Source organism: Cibotium barometz, chromosome 1 (genome assembly GCF_041138505.1).
Source record: "Cibotium barometz isolate CiBa-2024 chromosome 1, ASM4113850v1, whole genome shotgun sequence".
Taxonomy (NCBI): Eukaryota; Viridiplantae; Streptophyta; class Polypodiopsida; order Cyatheales; family Cibotiaceae; genus Cibotium; species Cibotium barometz.
The window spans coordinates 83,303,040-83,323,782 of NC_141046.1; the positions used below are offsets into that span (position 1 = coordinate 83,303,040).

Genomic DNA, 20,743 nt, shown 5'->3' on the forward strand with positions numbered 1-20,743 from the left:
GACGTCTCTAACAACCTTGGTATACACAACTTGCCAAAAATAGACATGACCTGCACTTCTCTACCAACAAAGGCAACCCCTGCTTCAATTTGAGGACCCATGTCCTCCACTTCAATACCCAAAGCAGCTACCATCTATGTGGATATGAAATTTTCAGATACACAATCATGAAACATGAACAAAGCGGACTGATCCTTGAGCTATCCCCAAGCTTTACATACAACCCTATCTTTGCTATCATGTGAAGTTTTGCCCTGCACATCCGGAACCATATACACATTAGGCTTTGATGCATTTGCATTATCACGCTTCTTCTTGTTTGGGCATGCCTTTGCAATATGCTCGGTGCTACCACAAGTAAAGCATTTCCCCTCACTCATATATTGCTTTTTCTGCTCCGAAGTGAGACCATAGTCTCTCAGTTTGAAGGGACGCTTCTTAGTAGTGTTATTTTCAGCCTTTGGACCATTTTTATCTTGATTTTGGTCCTTTTTAGGTGGCTGTCCATCATTTTGCAGGTTTTGGACAGCCCTCTCTTTGCCTTGAAATGAGGGTTTAGCCTTATTGGATCGACTCAATTTGAGTTCCAATTGCTCGGTGGCGGCTGCGGCGGTTAGTTGGTGTAAGGTATGACCAGGATACATTTGTAGTCCGCTTTGTACACGGGTTGCAATCCTGATTGAAATCTTCTCTTCCTTCTGCCTCGGTGACATGCATAAATGGAGACACCTCCAAAAGCACTTTCCAAAACTTTTGTACATATGCATTTACCGATTCCCCCTCATTTTGCTTCACCCAATCCCACTTCATTGTTATCTCATTCAATGCATTGGGACGCAAGAATTGACCATAGAACCTCTCCTTGAACTCTTCCCATGATCTAACAGGATTCGGTGAGAGCTTTTCCATGAGCGGCAGCAGTGCCTTTCATAAACATGCTTACATGCTGAATCATGGATTTCTAAGTAAAATCCTCATCACTAAAAGCAATATCAAACTGGGCAATAAAAGCAAGTGCCTTTGATGCATCATATTCTCCATGATGTGTCAAACTTCACAGATTTGTCTCCGGCTTTGAAGTCACGAGACTTTGATGCATGTGCCTGCATCTCAACACACTTTCCCCCATGTTTGTCCATTGGGACAGCCCCTATGATTGGCATCATTTTAGGACCAAAAGGTGATGCATAAGGCATAGATACATGTGCCCTGTAAGCATGAGGCATGGCTGGCCCCTCAATATGCATTGATACATTTTTAGCCATAGCTTCTCCCTCACGAGCACACTCAAAGGCATGCGTGGCATGAGAGATACGCGGAATATGAGATTCCCCCGGTCGGGGTTGAGCACAATCTTGGCAAACACTTAAGCTATTAACATAATTAAACAATTTTAAATGGCGCAACACAATAGAGTAAGAAGCTGAATTTTATTTTGCACACTGCACTAGGGCCGGAAAGGGCCGACCCCCCTTGTAATAGGTTTTATTATCAAGGAAAACTGTTACAAGCCTCACGGGCATTCACATGCCAAACTGTTCAAGTGCATCCATGATCATGAAAACAGCATTGCAAACAAATTTGTCGTAGACGATGGAATCCATAGCTTCACTTGAGAGTAGCTTCGTTCCTTGATTCCTTGAAGCTTGTCAAACGCAGCTATGCTCCACTGGCATCCATACACATACACATGTGTGTGCCAGGACCGAGACATAGGAGACCATATTGACAAAGCATTCGAATCTCAAATTGAAAATTGCTTGCAAAATGCTCTTACCAAGTATTGGACGATCAATGTCGAGCTCCACCTCCGTGCGGACGAACTACAGCTTGAATGTGACCGTTTTCCACTTCCGGCTGAAATTAGGGTTTCTGATTTTTAGGGTTTTAAGCAGGTTATATGAGTCCAAAATTGGGCATTTTGGGCTCTTTAGATGCCTATGAGTAAGGGGCACAGCTTGGTATGGTTTCCTCCAAAATTAGGGTTTCTGAAATTAGGGTTTCTGCAGAATTAGGGTTTCTGAAAATTAGGGTTTCAGCAGAATTTGGGGGCGGTAGAATGGTTAGGAGACTCCATATTCATTTAGAAAAGAGAGATAGAGTGAAAAGGTGAGCAACTGGAGGCTTAACTGTGAAAGGAAGAATCCTCAAGCTTTCCATTGGAGCTGGGAGCAAGAGGGAATGAAAATCAGCACTCTCACCAAGCAAAAAGTTAGAGAGAATAACAAAAATAGGCTCTCTTGAAGGGGGGCGCCTATTTCTAGAGAGAGTGTAGAGAGAGGTAATTTTCAAAATGAGTAATAGCATGGTGGCAGGTCCTCATACTGCCACCCAGTCCATAACCATCCCTTTTCCACACAAATTTAGTGGGAAGGGTGCCTGGACACTCGCCTAGCCGACCGGAAGGGAATTCTAGTCTATTCTTACTTATAGTTTGTCCGCCCGAGCTTTAATGAAGTGTGGACGCCCAATCTCACTTATAACTTGGGCGGACACACTTATTAAAGTGTGGACCTGCAAAACAAAGAATACATTGCTTTAACTCATAAAAGAGTAAAGTGGTGTACTTACCACCTGTCTACAGCCCACAAACGAGGTCAGAATACAGTTTCACTCGCACGGTTCACAAGAGGGCGTCCCCTACATGTGAACTACACAAACAAATCTTGCATGCAATCAAATAGTTCATGCAAAGACAGGATTTTTTAACTTGCAAACATGTTATGCAAGGATGCATTGAACAGTCTCCCTATTCATTTAGCTTGTAGTCCGTGGTACCACACTCTGGATTTGGGCGCAGATACACAATCCCAACCCATATATCCAGCCTACTGGCTCTCGGTGTAGACATAAGTCCCCAACCATAAGATGCCAGTCCATCCTACAGAACTCGTCCATAGGCCTGAAGCGCAGAGAATGCCCAAATAGTGACATCCTCCCCTGCTTCTAAACAGTTGACCGCAACTGAAATGCTTCCAAATATGCTTGGAGGAGCTGCGGATACTCCTGGAAGTATGTTTCATCCATCCATTTTGCATCCATAGGAGAATAGTTCTTGAATTTCACAAGGTAGCGCCTCTGGAGTTTGCCACCTGCAAACTTTCGCTCCTTATGAAACACAATTTGCTCTGGCTGCAATACCTCTTCCAGCTCTTCCACCTCTGGTGGATCTTCCATAACCGGTTCCAAAGGTTCCGGTCCCACATATTTGCGCAAGAGGCTCACATGGAATGCATTATGAATCTTCCAATGATCCGGTAAAGCAAGTCGAAAAGCCACATCATTGATCTTCTTGATCACCTTGAAGGGTCCATAATACCTGGTAGAGAGTTTTGGGCATGCTCTCTCCTTGCCAGACCTCTTCCTGAGTCTAGCTTTCTCAAATTTTAGCAATACCAAGTCATTCTCTTTAATGTCCAATCGCCTTCTATGCTTGTCGGCAGCTTTCTTATGCTTTGCTTGAGAGCGTACAATGGCTGTCCGAACTTGTGAAAAGGCAATATCAAGGTCCCTGACAAAGTCATCAGCAGCAAATATCTCATCTTTTGTGCGTAAGATAGGTGGCAATACCACTTTGCCATAAATGATCTCAAATGGGGCCTTGCCTGTAGAAGCATGTACCGTATTATTGTATGCAAATTCTACAAGCGGTAGATACTTTTCCCAAGAAGATTTCTGATCTGTCACATAGCATTTAAGCAAATCCAACACAGCTGAATTTGCAGCTTCACTTTGTCCATCCGTTTGAGGATGATAAGCTGAAGAAAAATTCAGCTTTGTGCCCATGTTATCAAAAAGAGCTCTCCAAAAGAGGCTTGTTGTTCGGGGATCCCTGTCTCCCACAATTGATTTGGGCATACCATGGTGTTTAAATACCTGTGACACAAAAATTTTGACCATATGTTCTGGTTTTATGGTCTTTTTGACAGGTAGAAAATGTGCTTGTTTACTAAACCTGTCCACAATTGTCCATATTGCATCATTGCCATTTGGGGTGCGGGGCAAATCCATAATAAAATCCATTGCAATGCTTTCCCATGGCTGGTCCGGAATAGGCAAAGGCTGAAGCAAACCAGGAGTCTTTTGCCTATCAAATTTTACCTTTTGGCAGGTGACACATGCACGTACATAGGCTTCTATATCTTTCCTCATACCTGGCCAAAAGAAGTATCTCTCAATCATTGAGTAGTAGGGAGTATCCCTCTATGCCCTGCATAAGGTGGTGCATGACATTCATCCAAAACTTTTTGTCTCATGTTTGAAACCACACATAAGCAGTTATCCTTCATGATATAACCATCTTTGACCACATAAGAAGCATGTGTATGACCAGTCATTAAATCAGCCCATAAATCTGAAAAATCAGCATCCAAATGGTACATTTCTCGCATAGTAGACAAGTCTTGATGAGAAGCAACCGAAATTGCAGCCACATATGGTTTTCTGGACAATGCATCTGCTACCACATTTTTCTTGCCAGGAGTATGCAAAATCTGAAAATGAAACATTGAGAGAAAATTGGCCATTCTCATTTGTTTCTCAGAGAGTTTAGTTTGCGTAAGAAAGTACCGCAAACTTTGGTGATCAGTTTTGACAACAAATTCAGCTCCCAATAAGTAATGTTTCCATACTGTGAGAGCATGAATGACGGCCAATAATTCCTTCTGATAAACATCAAGAGTAAGTTCAGCATTTTGCAATCTCCTGCTTTCAAATGCAATGGCATGTCCTTCTTGATTTAAGACGGCTCCAATGCAATTGCCACAAGCATCACATTCTACCACAAATGGCTTTTGCAAGTCTGGAATGATTAAGACTGGCCCTGTGATAATGGCATTTTTGAGCTTATTGAAAGCATTAATCTCAACCTCTGTCCATTTAAACATAGGACGTTTCTTGGTGAGTTCATGCAATGGCGAAGCAATCATTGCAAAGTGAAAGATAAATCTCCTGTAATATGAACATAGACCAAGAAAGCTTCGGACTTCATGAATAGATTTAAGTTCTGGCCAATCTTTGATGGTTTGGATCTTTGCAGGATCCATTCGTACACCATCCTTTGATACTATGTGTCCCAAGTAGTGAATCTCTGAAAGGAAAAATTCACTCTTTTTGGCGTTGATCATAAGCTTATGCTGCCTTAGTTCTTCAAAGACCACTCTTAAGTGCTTTTTGTGATCCTCCTCATTCTTGGAGAATACAAGAATGTCATCAAAGAACACACCTGTAAAAGTTCTATGATTTCTGAAAATTCGGTCCATCATGCGATTGAAAGTAGCCGGGGCATTTGTAAGACCGAATGGCATAACCAAATACTCATAGAGACCAAAAGAAGTGCGAAATGCTGTCTTATGTACATCCTGTGGCATCACTCGCACTTGATGATAGCCGCTTTTAAGATCAATGCGACTAAAACAAGATGATCCATCCAGCTTGTCCAAGATATCATCAATCCTCGGTATGGGAAACCGATTCTTGATGGTAATCTTATTTAATGCCCTGTAATCCACACACATACGGAATGAACCGTCTTTCTTTTGTACAAGAAGAACGGGTGAACAAAATGGCGAAGAACTAGGCCGCACCAAGCCTTTCTCAAGTAGTTCACCCACTTGTTTCATAATCTCTTCTTGTTGGCAAGCACTAACACGATATGCTGGCCTATTTGGAGGTGAATTCCCTGGAACTAATTCAATGCGGTGATCTTCTGGCCGTGAAGGAGGCATTACATTAGGTAAAGAGTCAGCAAAACAATCCCCGAATTCGCTTAAAAATTTCAGCCTCTCTTTAGTAAGAGTGTCCACATGTACATTACTGTGTTCCACATTATCACGTACAAAAACCAAGTACGAAGAAACACTCTTTTTCATTGCTTTATTGATTTGTATATGAGATACAACGGGGATAGTATCACCCGACACACCTGCATCTAAATGATGCTCTCTACCTTTATACATAAAAGTGATTTTGTTGGTCTTGTAATTCTTGGTAGGCTCAAGGCGTGCATGCCAAGGTTTTCCCAGTAATACATCACATCCACTAAGAGGGGCAACGAGAAAGTTCTCGTGGTCGAGGTATCCTTGGATATGCATTCGCAGCTTTCCAATAAGGGGTGTAACCTTCACATCTTTTTCCAGAAAAGCTGAACATGCATGAATTTCGGGTCCCATGTCACCTACTTCAATCCCCAAGGCAGCAGCCATATCAGTGGAGATGAAGTTGTCAGTGGAGCAGTCATCAAACATGAATAAAGCTGGCTGGTCTTTTAGTTGTCCCCATGCTTTGCATACCATTCTATGCATGTTTGCATGTCCCGTGTTGCCCTGTACATCATATACCATGTTGACATGCACTTTAGGCTCTTCTGGCTTCTTATTCTTGTTAGGGCATTGTGGAGAGATGTGATCTTTACTACCACATCTAAAGCATTTGCCTTCACGAATGTATTGTACCCTTTGTTGAGGAGTCAAGCCATAAACACCCTTTTTCTGCCACGGTTTCTTTTCTTTTGCATTTTCAGCTCTTTGAGGGGGCTTTACATCCTTCAAATCTGAATTTTCAGCTTTGTGCATGGCTTTGAAATCTCTTCTAAAGGGCTGTCCACCCTTTTGCACATTAAAACCAGCTTTCTCCTTACCCTTGCCCAAGCTTTGGTCAATTCTAGATTGCACCCATTTGACATTAAGCTCTTCGGAAGCCAAGACCGAGTTTATGAGTTGACGAAGAGTTTGGTTTGGATAGATTTGTAGTCCTCTTTGGAAGATGGGTTGCAATCCTGACTCAAATTTCCTCTTCTTTTCTTCTTCAGTAACGGTCATGAAGGGTAACACTTCCATTAATACCTCCCAAAATTTGGAGACGTAAGAGGTAATGGACTGCCCTTCTTTTTGCTCCAACCTGTCCCACTTCCTGCATATATCCTGAGTAAAATTTGGAGGCAAAAATTGATCATAAAACTTTTGTTTGAATTCAGCCCATGTAGAAATGGTGTTGCCGGAAAGCTTCTCGGCCAACCACCAATGAGCAGCAGTGCCTTTCATGTACATGCCCACATGTCTGAGTTTTGATGATTCTGAAAATTCTCCCTCATGAAAAGCAATTTCAAATTGGGAGATAAAAGATAGAGCTTTGGTAGAATCATATTCTCCATGAAAATACTCAAACTTAACTGTTTTGTCACCTGCAGTAAACTCTTTAGTCTTCTTCTTCTTATGTTGATGCGTTTCCTCTTCATCTCTCTCGAGTGGTTGCTTATTTGCTTCATTAGTAGGAACATATCGCTCAATTCCATTATGAGGAGGGGCTGATTTATGAGTCGGTTCCTTGAGAAGGCTTTCATGAGCTTTAATAGATGACCTGTGGGGAGGAGAAACATGTGCGGTAGAGGCATGATGAGAGGTAGCAGACGCCTCTTCTCTTTCCTGTCGCACAATAGATTTAAGCTTTGATGTTTCAGCTGCATGTTGATTCATAAGAGGAGGCTTTTTAAACCTAAGCCCTCCTTCCTTTCGAGTAACTACATCACCTTGTCCCATGAGGTAAGAGACAGCCATATCTCTTGGTTGAACCCCCAATTCCATGGCAACATTTTCCAATGCATCATTCACAAAAGGAGAATGCTTTGACACACGAGATACATGCCTTGACTGTGAGTCTTCATGCATATCCTTGAGTTGTTTTTGCATCATACATAATTGCCTTTTGAGGTCTGCAATTTCAGCCTGCATAGCATCATGTGCATCACTCTGTATAGCCTTCTCCTTACCACGGGATGGCTGTCCCATATATACATGAGTTGCATTTCCTTCCCTTCTAACATAAGATGGCTGTCCGGCATGTGCAATACCATCATGTGACCCAAGAAAAACATTTTCAGCAGTGTATTGTTCATGCATTTGAGTATCATCATGCACATTGTCTCCTTTTGGCTTCACATATGTACTCTTCCTTGGATTTACATCCCGTGAAGTACCTGTTTGGCTCGCCATAATGCTTAAGAATGCTAACAGCTAGTGTAAGCTAGATTAGGACCGTCTTCCACACAGAAAGGAGGAAGATCCTAGGCTCTGATACCAATGAGATTCCCCCGATCGGGGTTGAGCACAATCTTGGCAAACACTTAAGCTATTAACATAATTAAACAATTTTAAATGGCGCAACACAATAGAGTAAGAAGCTGAATTTTATTTTGCACACTGCACTAGGGCCGGAAAGGGCCGACCCCCCTTGTAATAGGTTTTATTATCAAGGAAAACTGTTACAAGCCTCACGGGCATTCACATGCCAAACTGTTCAAGTGCATCCATGATCATGAAAACAGCATTGCAAACAAATTTGTCGTAGACGATGGAATCCATAGCTTCACTTGAGAGTAGCTTCGTTCCTTGATTCCTTGAAGCTTGTCAAACGCAGCTATGCTCCACTGGCATCCATACACATACACATGTGTGTGCCAGGACCGAGACATAGGAGACCATATTGACAAAGCATTCGAATCTCAAATTGAAAATTGCTTGCAAAATGCTCTTACCAAGTATTGGACGATCAATGTCGAGCTCCACCTCCGTGCGGACGAACTACAGCTTGAATGTGACCGTTTTCCACTTCTGGCTGAAATTAGGGTTTCTGATTTTTAGGGTTTTAAGCAGGTTATATGAGTCCAAAATTGGGCATTTTGGGCTCTTTAGATGCCTATGAGTAAGGGGCACAGCTTGGTATGGTTTCCTCCAAAATTAGGGTTTCTGAAATTAGGGTTTCTGCAGAATTAGGGTTTCTGAAAATTAGGGTTTCAGCAGAATTTGGGGGCGGTAGAATGGTTAGGAGACTCCATATTCATTTAGAAAAGAGAGATAGAGTGAAAAGGTGAGCAACTGGAGGCTTAACTGTGAAAGGAAGAATCCTCAAGCTTTCCATTGGAGCTGGGAGCAAGAGGGAATGAAAATCAGCACTCTCACCAAGCAAAAAGTTAGAGAGAATAACAAAAATAGGCTCTCTTGAAGGGGGGCGCCTATTTCTAGAGAGAGAGTGTAGAGAGAGGTAATTTTCAAAATGAGTAATAGCATGGTGGCAGGTCCTCATACTGCCACCCAGTCCATAACCATCCCTTTTCCACACAAATTTAGTGGGAAGGGTGCCTGGACACTCGCCTAGCCGACCGGAAGGGAATTCTAGTCTATTCTTACTTATAGTTTGTCCGCCCGAGCTTTAATGAAGTGTGGACGCCCAATCTCACTTATAACTTGGGCGGACACACTTATTAAAGTGTGGACCTGCAAAACAAAGAATACATTGCTTTAACTCATAAAAGAGTAAAGTGGTGTACTTACCACCTGTCTACAGCCCACAAACGAGGTCAGAATACAGTTTCACTCGCACGGTTCACAAGAGGGCGTCCCCTACATGTGAACTACACAAACAAATCTTGCATGCAATCAAATAGTTCATGCAAAGACAGGATTTTTTAACTTGCAAACATGTTATGCAAGGATGCATTGAACAGTCTCCCTATTCATTTAGCTTGTAGTCCGTGGTACCACACTCTGGATTTGGGCGCAGATACACAATCCCAACCCATATATCCAGCCTACTGGCTCTCGGTGTAGACATAAGTCCCCAACCATAAGATGCCAGTCCATCCTACAGAACTCGTCCATAGGCCTGAAGCGCAGAGAATGCCCAAATAGTGACAGAATACCTGCACCAACAAAAAATTGTAGCCCATGATGCATGTGTTGTGCATGCACATTTTCAGCCAGCAATGTCAGTTGACATACATTTTGACCACTGCCATAAACATTGTATCCTTCTCGGGCTACATGAGGTATTCCAGCATGGCGTGAAGTCACTGATTGTTCCTCTCCCATAGCATGGAGATTCATCCTCTTAGACATAAGTTCTTGTTCGGGCACCTGTCAGGATTCCAAGACATGTGGGATGGTTGCCTTTTCTGCATAGGCATGCTTGGTACAAGCCAAGTATGCACGTGCTCCATCGCTCGGTTGCATGTGCAACTCTTGAGCAATCATTGCCATTGCATGATCCATATAAGATTCATGCTTTCTTGGCCATCAAACGGTTATGTACGAATGGATCCTCGCGGCGGTAGAGGTTCAATTCTTCTTGTTGTGCATGGAGAAGAGTCTGCATACGAGTAAGTTCAGCCCTCAAGAGTATGGACTCTTTGCCACGGGACGGCTGTCCCACATATTCATGTTCCCTATTGTGCACTCTTTGCCACGGGACGGCTGTCCCACATATTCATGTTCCCTATTGTGCACCATATGAGTATTGCAAACAAGTGGTTGTCGTTGTAGACTTGCTGTCATGTGCATAGTGTGTATCTACCGTGTGCTACACGCACACAAGACTAGCTTCGAGGTTGGGGAAGCTTGGAGCTAGTAAGGCTGATTGACGAGCTGAGTTAGGAATAGACTAACGGGCGGGCACCCAAGTATGGACGGGCGGGCGTCCAAGTGTGGACGCCCGATGACCAGCCAAGAGGCTATAAAAGGGTGGCCAAGGTTAGTCATTAGGGATATAGAGTCTCGCATGTCTTTGTGAGAGCTCTATGGTCAGGACCTGGATCTAGTGCAGACGTGCACCTACTTTATGCAGCCGAGGTCAGCAGCAGTCTGGAGGCCCACAAAGGTAGCTTCGTCGCAGTATGGGACGTCACGAGGTAGAGATTGGTCGGTACGTCCATCTAGTTAGCTCAGCTCGTGGCTCAGTGGGGACAGCCAAGACTTGTGGGCTTGCCCACGGCTGTCAAGGTTGGGAGGTGAGTCAGGCCTGCACCCACGTCATGTTTATTTGGTTTGTTTGCAGGTTTCGAGTCTTGTACCAGAAGCGTTCTACGAGGAGATCCTATGGAGATTTGACACTTGCAATCCACACTACCCTCTCAAGTGCCCATGTTCCCTATCATCTGCTCTCTATTGTTCCACCAACACATAGTAGCAACAATCTGCAATAGAGCATGTAGGACAAGAGAACACTACACACGGTATGTGATCTTGTAATCCGGTTCCTCCCTCCTGCTACTTGCTTCCATATTTAGGCGTAAAAGCTTACCAATAGCGAGTAGAGTCAATAACAGCGGAAGTCTTCACGACAGAAGTCCTTGGAGTGTTGAGATCTTCGATTTGACGCCTTTCTTCGCGACAAAAGTCTTCAAGAGGATGAAGGGAACCTTGGTAAAGCTTCCCCTATGGTTCAGCTTGAGAAAGGAGGACAGAAATTAGGGTTTTCAGCAAAAAGACCAGAAATTACAGCAATAAACACTGTTTTGCTGAATTTCAGTCATTGGGAGTATGTAGGAGAGTGATTAGCATCCGGAATCACTCTTGGAAGCTTGAAAATCACCTTAGCAAGCTTGGAAATGGAGTTGGGAAGGAGAATGTGCAGAAAATGCAGCCCAACAGCCCTCATGAAGGAGGCGCCAATCTCTAGAGAGAGGAGGAGGAGAGAGGTGGTGAGTTATCCAGTGTAGGTGGCAGGCAGGTGCTTTGTAGAGCAAGCTAGAGTGGACACATGGCTGGTTACTCCCTTTGTACAAAGGGGCCTATAATAGTTCTAAGCATTCGGCTACTGGTTATAGTCTGTTCATACTTATGTATGGGTATCAACCTAGGGAACCTATTGATGTTGGTCTTAAGGACATTGAGCTTGATGCATCGAGGGATTTCTTGCAAGATATGTAAGAAATGCTGACCTAAGCTTAGGATTCTATCAAGAGTGCTCAGGATAGAGCGGACGCTCACCTTTGTCTTTTGAGCCAAGGGCGTTGGTTTATTTGAAAGTTCCTAAAGGTTCTCAAACTTTGTCAACATGAAAGTGCTCAAAATTATCTCCTAGATATTGTGGTCCATTGATAAGGTCTGGGCGGTGGACATTGGGTTATGTCCACCTCGAGACATCAATGTGTTAACACCGGGCTGGTCATAATTTATAAGTGAGTTTTGGTCGCCCAAAACTTAATGAAGTGTGTACACACTCACTTATAAATTAGTGCTAACTCCTAAGGCTAGGTTTATGACCAATACTTACCGCCTGTCACATGCCACACAACCATGTCAGCAGACAGTTTCACACGCACGGTTCCCGGGCGGGCGTCCCCTTAACCGGAACTACACATTGGTCAAGCAACCATGAAAACAGCTTGCAATTTCAATTGCAAGCAAGCACATAAAGATGTTATGCAATGCAGCATTGGTATGGACAATCCCAGTTCATGAGACTATACCAAAATAGGCGTGCTCCAGGCAAGTACACGAGGTACCAGACCCAATGGAACACCAATCCACCAAGCATTTCCAAGCATGTACACGAAGGCACAAGTCCCAACGGAAAGCCAAGTCCACAGTATCACATGAGTGGCATCAATCCCCAACATATACAACTACCATTGGAAACCATGTTTCAAGCTAAGGACAAGGCCAGAGTCTCATATCTCAAGAAGCAACTTGAAAATGTTGATACGAGTGAGGGTGACAGCATGGCAGATCATCTCACAAAGATCCAAGATCTTCGAGAGGAATTGCTCAATATAGATGAGGTGATTCTAGAAAAGGAGCTTGTCTCCACTAGCAGAGACTTGAATTTTTATACGTCTCTCACCCATGACCCTGCCATGCGGGGCAACCCGAAACAACTTCAGATCAAAGAATTGGTGGGTTTGTTGTTACCAGAAGAGCAAACAAGGAAGAACAGGTCCTCCGTTATGCGTGGTAGTGATCATGCCTTCGTTGCTCGAAGGCAAAGCCAATGGTGCTGATCGTAAATTACAGCTCATACACAGAGATATATGACATCCTACGAGGACACTGCCACTTGGAAAACATATGTACTTTGTAACATTCCTAGATGATTACTCCAGATGTGCTTGGAAAACATATGTACTAAAACTATTTGGCCCTCCAAGCTCCTTTTCACATGATGGAACTCTTGGCCGAATTTTTGGAGTGGATTCCACAACTGTGTTGACCAAGAGCTGAGGGCATCATTGGAAAGAGGACATCGAACTGGATCAAAAAGCTAAAAGCCGCGTTTCCAAAAAGCATCTCCAGGGCCAAAAAGCAAGGCCCTGAAGCTACAAAAGCATAAATCAAGAACTTTGGCTATATTTGACTAATAATAAAATATTTAAAAAAGGAGAAGCAAAAAGCAAGGCAAAAAGGCAAAAGCAACGCATGGCAAAGAGCAAGGACCCCTTTCAAGTATATAAGAAGCTTGTATTCCTCTTGATAATAGAGAACAACTTTTTGAAGAACAACTCTTTATGGATTAACTCATGGAGAAGAATTTGAGGAGAACCACCTTGAGAGACTCACCTTATGAAGAGCAAGAGCTTCATCATCATCATCATCATCTTCCTCTCCACCCTCCGCCTCAGTCCTGCCCTGTTTGCAGAGCCACCGTTGCTTCAGAACCACCGCCGCCGCCGGCTGTGCCGCCACCCCAGAGCTGCTTCTGCCGGCGGCTGAGCCGCCAAATCTCGCCGCCGCCACCGCTCAAAAAATCCTCCTGCTGCCTCCTACAGCTCCGTTGCCCCTTTTGTAGCGCTGCGCCTCATGCAACACCGCCGCCTCCTACAAAGCTATTTTGGGCATCTAGAAGTTTGTTATTTATACATACCTCACGTGTGTTCCTCGTATGCCAGCTTGGACATGGAGAACTTGAACATGGAGCTTGAACATGGAGCTTGAACATGGAACTCGAGCATGGAGCTTGGATATAGACCATCGGCATGGAGCTTGGATATAGAGCATGGGCATGGAGCTTGAACATGGAACTTGAATATGGAACTTGGACAAGGAGAACTTGGGCATAGAGCTTGGACATGGAACATAGAGCTTGGACATGGAGAACTTGGGCATAGAGCTTGGACATGGAACATAGAGCTTGGGCATGGAATTTGGACATGAACATGGAGAACTTGGACATATAGCTTGGACATGGAACTATACTTAAATCTAGATTTGGACATAGATTTTGGACTTAGACTTGATTTGGACTTGGTTTTGGATTTGATTTGGACTTGGAACTTCGACTTGGATTCATCGGATTTGGATTTGGATTTGGATGTTGGATCTGGTACTAGCCCGGTGAGAAATACTTGTGGGTCATCCCCGTGGTGGTGTGCTCGGCATCAGAGATCTTGTGCCTTGACATCGACATTGACATCGACATCGACTTGGATATCCTACATCGGAATATCTATTTGTTTTGTATTCATTGATTTGATCCTAGCCAACGTGCCCGTGCATTGTTCCTGAATAAATTCCTGAAAGGGGGCAGGGCATGTTGCCCGCTCAATGTGGTGTTCTATGCAAGATCACTATTCCCTTCTCTCCTCCATCTCTCTATATCTTTATCTCTCGGATCACTTCACGTCCCACTCCGCTTACATGTACTTTGTAACATTCATAGATGATTACTCTAGATTTGCTTGGATCTATCCTCTGAAAGAAAAAAAATCAGAGTTTTTTATGTGCTCACTATATATATACCTAGATGAATCCAAGAACATGCCCAAATTCACCTTTTAGGAACGTGCATGTTATATACTCATGGTAGTCAACCCACAAGACTATATAACTATCAACTCCATTATGCATAGTATGGACTAGATTCTACGACATCCCCACAAACGTCATCAGTGCCCAATAGTGGGTGTAGAACTCTGTATCAAGATATGCTCTCACACACGCACTCCACACACACACACATAAGAGCATATATTCACACAAAGCCCTTCGTATTGAGTTTCTGTCAAACCTCCAGAGATGCAGGGCAGACTCAACCATAATGAAGCCTAGCACCAAGGGAAGTAGCAAATAGAAAGAATTAGTATAGCAAATAAGTAGTTGATAGGGCAAATGCACCGCTCAAGATAGAAAGGATAAGCACAATATCAACTCGCCGCAACTCGGACGAAAACTTCACAATGTGAAATCTTCATGTCCACTAATACGGCTGAATTATATACCTAGAATCATCCAAGAACATGCCCAAATTCATCTTTTAGGAACGTGCATGTTATATACTCATGGTAGTCAACCCACAAGACTATATAACTATCAACTCCATTATGCATAGTATGGATTAGATACTACGACTGTCACGTGCACACCCATCAGGTGTACAAGTGGCATGGCATCATCAAGCATTAATCAAACATCTAAGTATTAGTCAGACATTTATCAGCATAAGTATGGGGGTGTTTCATCACCAACATCAGCACCTTAGTCTTCATAAGCATGTAAGGTATTCATTATGGGCAGCCGACAGCATATGATGACCAGCCGACAGCACATGGTATCCATGGTGGGCAGCCGACAAGCATTTAAGGCATTTATGCCAGTCGTGAGCATTCAGCCAGGCTGGCCGACCAGCACCAAGCACTCGTATAAATAGAGGTGCATACCATTCAGTCCAACATCATCAGCGTTTTCAGTCCATCAACGCATAGTTCAGTCCAGTTCAGTCCAGCAAACGCATCCATCTCCTCAGCGTTTCCTACCCAATCAACAGGAGAGCATCTGCGTTTGAGCATCAGATCAGTATCGCATCAGTTCCAAAGCCATCCCTTCAGCGTTTTGTTCCCAGGAGACAAGGGAAAGACAGTGGGATGGCAGTTCATTCAGTATATCAGCATATTCAGCACATAGGCAGCATATTCAGCATATAGTTCATCGTTCCTATCTCCTACATAGAGGGAAGCCGGCATCAAAGGGTGGAACTCAGCATTGGAGCAAAGAACAGTCCTCAGCATCAGCATTGAGCCTATTCTTCTCATCCCAAGAAGGATATTCATCTAGGACAGCATCATAGATCTATTCAGATCTCATTGTAACCCATTCATCTAATATAGCTACATTGCATTGCATTGCATTGCATTGCATTGACACTCTGTCTTTCTTAACATTGCAGTTTAGTTAGACTAAGGTTGCGTTTACGACGGTCAATCCCCCACATGTCACAACGACATCCCCACTAACGTTGCAAGGACTGAAAATGAGACACACTACAAAGTGCAAACCCTCCATACATATCAAGGGTGGAGGGGAAGAGGACGAGTGGGGCATATATGTCTGACGCTTTGTGCTCACTATGTTGCAAGGACTGAAAATGAGACACATTGCAAAGTGCAAACCCTCCATACATATCAAGGGTGGAGGGGAGAGGAGGAGTGGGGCATGGGCATATATGTCTGATGCTTTTAAAGCATACTTGGCTGAGAAAGGTATTAAGCATCATCGATACCATGCCATACACGCCACAATTGAATGGTGTTGCAGGAAACGAAGAACAAATCTTATTGGAGATGGCAAGATGTATGGTCAAGGGAAAGGGTTTGCCTCATAAATTCTGGATAGAGGCAATCATGTGTGCTTGAATAGATGTCTACAAAAGCATTGAAAACCATCACACCATATGAGGCCTCGTATTAAAGAACACCTAAAGTCGATTACTTTAGGGTTTTTGGTTGTATTGCATATGCTCATGTGCCTCAATAGATGAGAGGGCTTCATGACAAGGCAACAAACCATATTTTTGTGGGGTGCAGCATTGGTAGCAAAGGCTACCGTCTCTATAATCCAATCAGCCAAAGGATTTGGAGAGCAAAGACGATGATGTTTGTGAAACATTCAGCCCAGACATTGGGTGATTCTGGTACACCATCATGTGTACACTCACATGATATGTTTGATGGACTACTTCCACCCGAGGGGGGCGGTGGGGGTGAGGAGGATTTGAAGGCAAATGCACACTTATGGTAGTGCCACGTGTGAACAGGACCTAACCAGGGGCACTTTTTCCCATGTGGTTTTTCCCCTTGGATATCTAGTGTGAAAAGACACTCTATCTATTGCTTTGTTCTTTCATATTATTATGGATGTGACATACGTGGAAGGTTGACTCTACCATCTCCAATAATTCTCACTCTCAATATCTTTGTGTATTGTGTCCATCTCCATATCCATCTCTGTGTGGCTTCTCTGGGTGACTCTGTCAGTTGGAACCCTCACTCTCTATGTGTGAGTGTAGCTTTCCAACATTTGGTATCAAAGCTCTCTACTCTTGTCTCCTCGTGGATAGACAATATATAATGGTCAAATGTCTAGCTTAATGTTGTCCAAGACCACAGAAGATGATATGATGGTTGGCAACCTAGCACAAGATTATGGGATTGAGCCAGCAGTCTTGACAGAGGATCAAAAGATAAATAACTCAGAATACACAAAAAAATCCATCAACATTGCCAAAAAGGGGAAGAGAGGGAGAAGAGAGAGAGACAGACCTGTTGAGCCGGCAATAGTTGCCATATTAGGTATTCCTACAGATACACCTTGCAAACCGAGTGACGGAACCACACCTGGAAGTGGCATCCCGGAAACACCCTGTGCTACCGATAGCAGTGGATTGGTGACCACGAAAGCAGGCTGCTGCCCAGCAGCCTTTGCGGCTACCATGGCAGCAGCTGCTGCGGCTACTTGTGCCAAATCACCTCCAGCTTTTCGGATTCCATCATCGTCAGAATCCGAGTCCGACTTATCCTCCTCCTCTTCAAAGCCATATTCTTTCGCCTGAGCCTTCTTGGCAGCTCTCATGGCTTCATCTTCCTCCTCGTTGAATTTGAAGCCGCTGCCACCATACCCACTGCCATGCGACTGTTCTGTGCCTTGGTTCACCTTGGCCATGAAATCATCTGACAACTTCTTCAAATCCTCTGGAACCGGCTGCTCTGATAGCTCCAAGGCTTTGACGAGGTCAGGTGCATACCTTGCTTCATCTGCTGAAATGAATGTTACAGCACAACCTTTCTTACCAGCTCTCCCTGTGCGACCAACCCTATGAACATAATCTTCATAATGATTAGGTACATCGTAATTGACCACAAGCTCCAGCTCTTTAACATCTAGACCTCTGGCTGCAATACTTGTTGCAATCAGAAGATTGCAGACATTGCTTTTGAAGTCGCTGATTGTTGATTCCCTATCTGTCTGTTCTTTTGCTCCATGCAGTGACAAACATGGATACCCAGACTTCACAAGGTCTTTGAAAAGACTGTCACATTTGTCTTGTGAATGCACGAAAACTAGAACCTTACCTTTCTCAAACCACTCACCCAGAAGCTCCAGCAATCTCAAAAACCTCTCCCCTTCTGGCCTTACCTCCACCGTTTGGGTAATGTCCTTGTTCACAACACTGCGGCCACCCACTTGTATTTCCACAGGCCGGCTTAAAACCTTTCTTGCAAGTACCTCAACTTGCCGAGGAAAAGTAGCAGAAAACAGGACAGTTTGTCGATCAGGTCTTGTGTTTTGAACTATTCTTGTAATTTGAGGCTCGAAGCCCATATCAAACATACGATCTGCTTCATCCAACACCAAGTAAGTGACCCTCCTGAGATTTGTGATCTTTCCAGCACTTGTGCACAGAATGTCGATCATTCTGCCAGGTGTACATACCACGATTTCAGTCCCTCTTTTGAGATCACTTATTTGTTGTGCCACTCCGGACCCACCATACACAGGCACAGCAGTCAAGCCCAATGCTTTTGAAAACTTCTTAATATCATTGAAAATTTGCTGCACAAGTTCTCTTGTGGGGGCCATGATGAGACCAATGGGCCCATCACCTGAAGCGAGGGGTGGCTGGTCCTTGATGTGCCGCAACATAGGTAAAACAAAAGCCAAAGTCTTTCCTGATCCTGTCTTGGCAATACCAATGCAATCTCTACCACTCATAATGATGGGAAGGGCTTGGGCTTGAATGGGCATAGGCTTCTCAAATCCCATCTTCTTGATGGTTTCCAATGTTTTGGTGCCCAAACCAGTCTGATTCCAAGTCTTTATAGGCCTTGGCACATCCTTTCCTCGAATTCTCAACTCTAGCTCCTTCCTGTATGCAGAGACATCTTCAAGAGTCATTCGTGTTACCTCTTTCACCTCAATGTAGAAGCTCTTCCTGAATGGCATGTACTGAATTTTGGAGTGGTCCACGAGGGCCAACTTCTCAACCTTGGTCTTCTTTACTCTTTTCATGAACTCATCATCGTCTTCATCTGCATCTTCTTCCAATTCATCATTCCCCTCCTCGAAATCACTATCTTCCCCTGGAAGAATCCGACCAGTTGCATTCCTCGAAACCGCCTTTGATGAGTTATCACCATTCAAAGCGGGTACCATATCCTTCCCTTTCACTGATTCCACAAGTGCAGGTGTAGAAGTTTCAATGCGGAGAGCTTCCTCGGCATTCAACTTCTCGACCTCTGGCAGGACCATCGAGTTCATGAAAGCATCAAGAGGATCCACATCTTCCTCATCCACTCCTGCCACAGCAGATGTGTCATCATGATGTCCTTGCTCATTTTCTTTCCTAGTCTCTTCACTGGCATCCTCCTGCAGATCCATCATGGCTACATCCCCACCATTTTCAAGACTAGTTGAAACCCTAGGTTTGCTACCATCAACATCCTCTTCATCAGAATCGTCACCTTCAAGAGTCCACGCCTTGCCACTGTTCAGCTGGTCTGAAGAACCATCCCCCCTCTTCTTCATCTCCTCTTCCTCTTTCTTGCGGCGAAGCTCCTGCCATTCCTGAACTCGCCGCCGCCGCTTCTCCGCCTCCTCGTCCAGCTTCCTTTGCTCCTCCTCAAGATCCTCCTCCTGCTGGGGGCCTTCTTTCTTAGCCCTGGTCTCTGCTTCCTCCTCTTTCCGCCGCCGCCTCCTCTCGTGATCTCGGTCTTCTTCATCCTCTCTGCTTTTCTCTGCGTCCGGCTCTCTGTCTCTGTGCTTCTTCCTCTCACTTCGGCTGCTTTCTCTCTCCGGCTGCTCATCATCCCGTTTCCTTCGTTTTCTGTCGTCATCACCGTCTCTATCTCTGTGTCCACCGTCTCGCCTGTCTCTCTCTTTTCTTTCAGTATCCCTCCGTTTCTGCCTCTCTCGATCTTTGGGCTCATCTCTGTCCTTGACCCGATCTTTGGCTCTCTCACCATTGCGATCCCGTTCATCTCTACTGCTTCGTTCTCGTCTCTCCCTTTCCTGTGGTGCATCTGCATCAGAATCGTTGTCCTTCTCTCTCTCCTGCTTGTGATGCTTCCTGCGACTCTCCTTCTCCTTCTCCTTCTCCTTCTCCTTTTCTCTCTCCCTCTCGCGATCCTTGTCGTGTTCGCGGTCCCTGGTCTTCTCTCTGTCCCGTCCTCTGCTTCTCTCCTTCTCCCGCTCCCGATGCGCCATGGTCACACCTTGCTTGGATGTATGATTGCCTGCAAAACAAACCTATATTGCAGCAGGTCCTTGATATTGATAAACAGAATACATTAAGAAAATAGCTAGGGTAGGTGTTTAATATATATATATATATGTATATATTATGATAATGATAATTAATAAATAAGCACCCAGTATGTTTTTTTGGGCTAGCTTAATTAATTCGTTTAAGAAATAAGGAAGTAATTTTCAGAGGTTTTTAAACCTTGCGTTTTTAGTAATATGAAGACGTGCAATGATTTCTCTGCATGTGGCGAGCGTGCAATGTGATGTCGTCTACTACTTTGCATGTGGTGGCTTTTTGTGCGATCTCCATGGCAAGCGTGTAGGCCATGGCATGGTGATGGTCTGATTTGTCGGTGTTGTTAACTTCACGTGCAGTCAGCAGCATGCGATCTCCACTGCAAGCTTCTAGGACATGGCATGGTGATAGTCTGATTTGTCGGTGTTGTTAACTTCACGTGCAG

General features: G+C 44.2%; 1 protein-coding gene across 4 annotated transcripts in view; it reads right to left on the reverse strand.

Moving 5' to 3' along the window:
* Positions 1 to 20,330, reverse strand: part of LOC147642520 (DEAD-box ATP-dependent RNA helicase 45-like) — a 31,071-nt gene extending 10,741 nt beyond the window's left edge. For 3 of the 4 annotated variants that reach the window (XR_015267193.1, XR_015267192.1, XM_086807239.1), the window contains exon 1: positions 17,303 to 20,330. Coding sequence is in view for 1 of the 4 variants with exons in the window: in XM_086807239.1 (XP_086663365.1) it covers positions 17,303 to 20,243 (2,941 nt within the window). In the remaining 3 variants the exon portion in view is untranslated. The remainder of the gene's footprint in view (positions 1 to 17,302) is intronic. The other variant, XR_015267194.1, reaches the window with a different exon arrangement.
* Between the last annotated feature and the right edge of the window lie 413 nt (positions 20,331 to 20,743).